Raw genomic sequence first — 5,211 nt, 5'->3', positions numbered from 1 at the left:
CACGGAGGAAATGCGAAGAGACAATTCTCCCTCCCGGTGCGCTCAAATCGATTTAATTGGCGGTCGGCGTGGACGCAAATGCATTATTTAAGGCGCGCACTGCATTGCTCGGTGCATGCGGCACACACACGCGCGCGCACACACTCACAAAGACGCACGCACACACACACACACTTCACACACGCTGTTGCAGCAACCGCGCGCGGATGATACGGGCAGAGCGGCGCTTTGCGCTCCCTCCAGGATCGGGCGCGCCAACCACGGCGCACTGAGTGCGCGCGCGCGTCCTGTCGGGCTAATTCCGTCGACGGGCAAGCACCCGGGACCGCTCCTCCGGTGTTTGCGTGCTTGGCACCCCGCGATGCGCGTGCGGCTCAGCGGAGGCGGCTGATTGGCAAGGCTGGTCAGAGCTGCCGTGTGCGCCTAAAGGGAGCCGTGGAAGGGAGGAGGAGGAGGGGGGGGCAGTTGAGGGGTTGTGGCGGGCAGGGGAGTTTGGGGGGAGGGTGAGGGGGTAACGGGGAGGAGGAGGAGGGGGGTAGAGAGAGAGAAGAGGGGTGGGAAGGAGGTCGGGGTAGGTATACCGAGTGAGTGGGTGGGAGGGAGTTTGACAGTGATGGGGAGAGAAGCCATGGAAACCGGGGCCAGACAAGCCATGGAGGACCAATCAGAAGTCGACCCTCTTTGCCACCGAAGAGCTGGGGCTTCGCATCCCTCCTAGCTGCTGGAGACCGGGCCTCGTTCCCCGAATAAATAAGGCTGGGGAGGCCCGCTTTGCAACATAAAACGCTAAGCGCAAGCTTTTTTATTTTTTCTCCCGGGGGGTTTAAGAAAGCGCCGCTGTGCATATCCTCCGAGGCTCGGGATAAGCGGTTGTTTAAATCGTAGTCACGACGCGTGGCCGCAAATCGCTCGGAGGAGACGGTCGGGTCGAGCCGCCGGTACCCGAGGCATCAATGTTTCACTTGCCGATCCTCAGCTTCTCCCCGCAGCAAGTGGCGAGCGTGTGCGAGACCTTGGAGGAGAGCGGCGACATCGAACGGCTCGGCCGCTTCCTCTGGTCTCTTCCCGTGGCGCCGAGCGCCTGGGAGGCCCTCAACAAGCACGAGTCGGTGCTCCGCGCGCGCGCCGTCGTGGCATTCCACGCGGGCAACTTCAGAGACCTCTACCACATCCTGGAGAACCACAAGTTCACCAAGGAGTCGCACGCCAAGCTGCAGGCCATGTGGCTGGAGGCGCACTACCAGGAGGCTGAGAAGTCGCGCGGCCGTCCGCTGGGGCCCGTGGACAAGTACCGAGTACGTAAGAAGTTTCCGCTGCCCAAGACGATCTGGGACGGCGAGCAGAAGACGCACTGCTTCAAGGAACGGACGCGCAATCTGCTGCGGGAGTGGTACCTGCAGGACCCGTACCCGAACCCGTCCAAGAAGCGGGAGCTGGCACAGGCGACTGGCCTCACGCCCACGCAAGTGGGCAACTGGTTCAAGAATCGGAGGCAAAGAGACAGAGCTGCGGCAGCCAAAAATAGGTGGGTGATGAGTGGTGGTGGTGGCGGTTGTGGTACTGCTGCTGTTTTGCGTCGTGCGAAGCGAAGGGGAGACTCGAGAAAGCCGCGTCATTGTCATCGCCCGTAATGTGAGTTGCTTCAAGCTGCACGAGTCAAGCGGCTACTTTTGGTACGGCGCGTCCCGATTAATTGTAACGATACTCGCGGTCTCTCTCTCTCACTCTCTTTCGGTGTTCGTTCACATTCAGAGCCGACCGGTGTCGTGGTAGTGGTAGCTGCAGCAGCAGCAATACGAATACTACGTGATAATAAACGACGACGAGAGATGATGATGATGATGATGCGAGTGTGATGCATAAAAGTGTAATGTAGATGCGTTGGGATATTTAGGCAACGCGAGTGGGTTGTTACAAGAGTCGTCGCGCTCTGTTGACGCTGCGTCGTAATGAATGCTTGCGAGTGAATTCGGCAGAGAGAAAAAAAAGGAACAGGCGCGTCTCCCGTCGCGATATCAAGGCCGTTGTTGTTATTGTTGTTGTCGTTGTTGTTGTCGTCGTTGTTATTGTTGTCGTCGTTGTTGTTGTTGTCGTTGTTGTTGTCGTCGTCGTCGTCGTTGTTGTTGTTGTCGTTGTTGTTGTTGTCGTTGTTGTCGTCGCTTTTCAATGCGTCAACGGCCATGGCAGCGAGCGTCGAATTGTATGCGAGTGACCGTCGTGCACAACTAACAGCACACGTTGACGTGGGGCCCAACATTTATTTATTTGCTGAAGAATTAAAATGTTTTACAGAGTAAGTAGCGGCTTTGGTTTCTAGTGAAATGTGTACGATTATCTGCAACGCGTAACAACAAGGGCACTGTTGGGTATAATCCGCTATAATTACTTACAATATTAAATATTTACAACGAACATTATATACCCTAGTGTTGTTGTTATTATTACTGTCGCATTGTCAAAATATAATTTTCAACGTGGTATGTAGGGAAATAAAGTTGGATGTGTGTGTATATATATATGAATGCAGGCCGTCACTCAGAAACTACACATATATATAATATAAATACCTCGAGTGATTTCGGTTGCAATTCGTCGACTTTGCGATGGGTCGCTGTTCGTTTTCAATTGGCAAGGTTCCTAATTTCCATGCCATACGCGGGGATAGCATCGGGCGTCTGCATCGCCTGTCGTGATAAACAGATCGGACAGCGCCTCGGCATTCTCGGCTGCGGCGGTGAGCAGATGTTGCCGGCATTATTGCAACATTTCCCATCCGAACGGGCGATCTCGCGATTATAAATGTGACCCCTTAGAGGAAACAAAACCAAACAAGAAAGTAACGTTTGCAGAGAGAGCTGTCAAGATGCATTGTTGAGAAAAGCGCAGCGTCAACGGTCGGAGGCTTCATCATCTCGACGTTCGCTACTTTTGCGGTCGCTATGGTCCGTGTCGATTGTCCATGACAAATGAATGGCTGTCATACATATTGTGCGCGTGTGCGTATATGTGTATACACAAACACATAGATCTACGAGCACACGCACTGCACCCATTAACGCAATCGCATTGTTCCTAGACTTGAGTCAAATGCACAAATTGTAATTAACGATGGAATTACAAATAATGATAACGTCACTACGTTAGGATATTAATAATCACGGTGCTATTAATGCCGTTTATTTAACTCTTTCAAAATAAGCCCACCCCGATGTTACGGCAATGTTTTGGCCAAATTATAAAAATATATAGCCGCACGCGGTAACTCTCCTTAGCATTGCCATGCGCGATGCGAGCGATGGTTGCGCGGCGTTCTGAGCCCCTCGGGGTGAGTGAGGGTCGTGGGGACGACACGCGGAGGACGACACGAGGAGACAGGGCGTGAGCCCCGTGGGGCGCGCGCGGGTGACATCCACCGACTCGCGTGACAAGTGGGGCGCGGCGATCATTTGATTTCACAAGTAATGGCACTTGGAACAAATATATATATAAATATGTGTGTATATGTATATCTCTCTCTCTCTCTCTCTCGAGTAAAAACAAATGACAACAGACATTGCACTTGAATTAATATGGTACGTTTTATATGATGCGTAGGATCCATTTCAATAACGCGCATTGCTTTCACGTTTGAGTAATATGGAAACAAAGCAAAATTGTCACTGAAACCCCAGAGTTCCGATTTCAATTGTGTCCTCGCCTTAAAAACAAAGTGATATTCGTATAACATCCTCATTTAAAATCCATACATTTTCGCCTTTGTTGACTACACACGGCCGAAGAAAACACACAATTACTCCACCCGGGTTTCCATGTAAACAACAACAGCCCAGACTCGTGACCCCAACGAGCTTAACAAGCAAAGGGCATCTGTCACGAACGATAGTTTATATTGACCGCCACCAGGTCACACGCGTACCCTGCTTGTTGGCTCAATTACAGACCAGGTGCAGTGACTGTGAACGCGAGCCAAGCCAAAAGCTCCCCAGGTGAATGTTGGCACACTTCGTGGCCTCGATCACGTGCTTGTTGATGCTATTTTTGTTGGTGTTGTCGTCCTTGTTGACGGAAGTTATTGTCCATGCGGTTTTCTTTGGTGAACTCGTGCGCTCGTCTCGAATCACAATGCGGCAACGGGAGGAGAATCTCCAGGGCGGCGCGAGTTGCGGTCAGCAACGTGCGCGCATTGCCGGCCCCAAGGTGCCCGATACGACTCGGTCCAGTCTCAGGTTACAGGCTGCTGATTGCAGAAGGCAAAGGTTGCAGCCTTGCAGGGTGTGCACTGCAGAGGGACGCTTTGCAAGTTGTTGATTGCAGCAGTCAGAGGACATCGATGCACGGTGTATTTGCAAGGTGTACTTTGTCGGTTGCTGGTTGCAGGGCGGGGGGGGGGGGTAGATGACAACGAAGCAGGGTGTAGCGTGCAGGGTGTAGACTGTAGAGGGACACGTGGTAGTTCGCTGATTGCAGCACTTGCATGTACGGTTGCAGATGTTGTTGCTGCTGCTGTTGCAGACCACCAGCCGCTCAGCGTCAGCCTTTGCGTTCTCCTTTCTTTTCTCCCCGCAGGAGGTGATGCAGGGCGTCGCATGACCGAGCTGTGCGTGTGTGTGTGTGTACTGCACGCCGCTGCTGCCGCTGCTGCCGCCGCTGCGTTGTGCGTGTCGCTGTCAGGCTGCAGGTGCCCATAGCCTTGTGCTCGCCGGAGCGCTCCGCGCACCCGGACTCGCGCGTCTATGGCGCGGGCGGCGAGGGCCGCCAGCTCAGCGAATCTCCCGACGCCGTCGCCAGCCCCGGCACCACGAGCCTCTCCAGCCTGAGCGACCGGCCGGCCGCCACGGCCTGCACCACGTCGCCCGCGTGCAGCGAGAGCGACTGCGAGGGCTGACGGAGACGCCAAGGAGCCCCCCCTACGCTCCCCGCCTGCACCCAAATCCCGTCTCCCAGACGCGTTCGCGTGGCGGAGGAAACCTGCTCGTCTTGTGGCGCGCCACGTCCATGGGCCATCCTCGTCATCATCTTCTTCTTCTGCTTCTGATTCTTCTTCCTTCTCCTTATTCCGCGTGTCTCATCTTTGTCCTCTTTGCGCTAACTGCTCCACGGTGCAAGTGAGACGGCGGTGGTCGTGCAGAGCGTGCTGTGAGAGATGACGGACTTGCGTTGTTTTATATTTTTTGTGGGGGGGGGGGGGGGGTTATTTATCATGATGCTGAA

The 5,211-nt window shown here is 54.2% G+C and overlaps 1 protein-coding gene across 1 annotated transcript; it reads left to right on the top strand.

The window, feature by feature from the left end:
- Nucleotides 1-448: 448 nt before the first annotated feature.
- On the top strand, nt 449-4,885 carry LOC144720146 (homeobox protein SIX6-like). Its single transcript, XM_078596653.1, has 3 exons — nt 449-472; nt 933-1,525; nt 4,672-4,885. The coding sequence occupies exons 2-3, from the start codon at nt 954-956 to the stop codon at nt 4,883-4,885; spliced, it is 786 nt and encodes a 261-aa protein (XP_078452779.1). The 5' UTR covers nt 449-472; nt 933-953.
- The last annotated feature ends 326 nt before the right edge of the window (nt 4,886-5,211 follow it).

Source organism: Lampetra planeri, chromosome 7 (assembly GCF_965212315.1).
Source record: "Lampetra planeri chromosome 7, kcLamPlan1.2.h2, whole genome shotgun sequence".
NCBI classification, from domain to species: domain Eukaryota; kingdom Metazoa; phylum Chordata; class Hyperoartia; order Petromyzontiformes; family Petromyzontidae; genus Lampetra; species Lampetra planeri.
Note: the sequence above shows the minus strand (reverse complement) of the source record. Positions and strands in the feature narration are given on the sequence as shown.

Bases quoted from the DNA above. Each gene is read 5' to 3' on its own strand.
- LOC144720146 (XM_078596653.1), top strand. From the start codon at position 954: ATGTTTCACTTGCCGATCCTCAGCTTCTCCCCGCAGCAAGTGGCGAGC. The intron at 1,526-4,671 runs GTGGGTGATGAG...TGTCGCTGTCAG, and splicing joins GCTGCGGCAGCCAAAAATAG to GCTGCAGGTGCCCATAGCCT.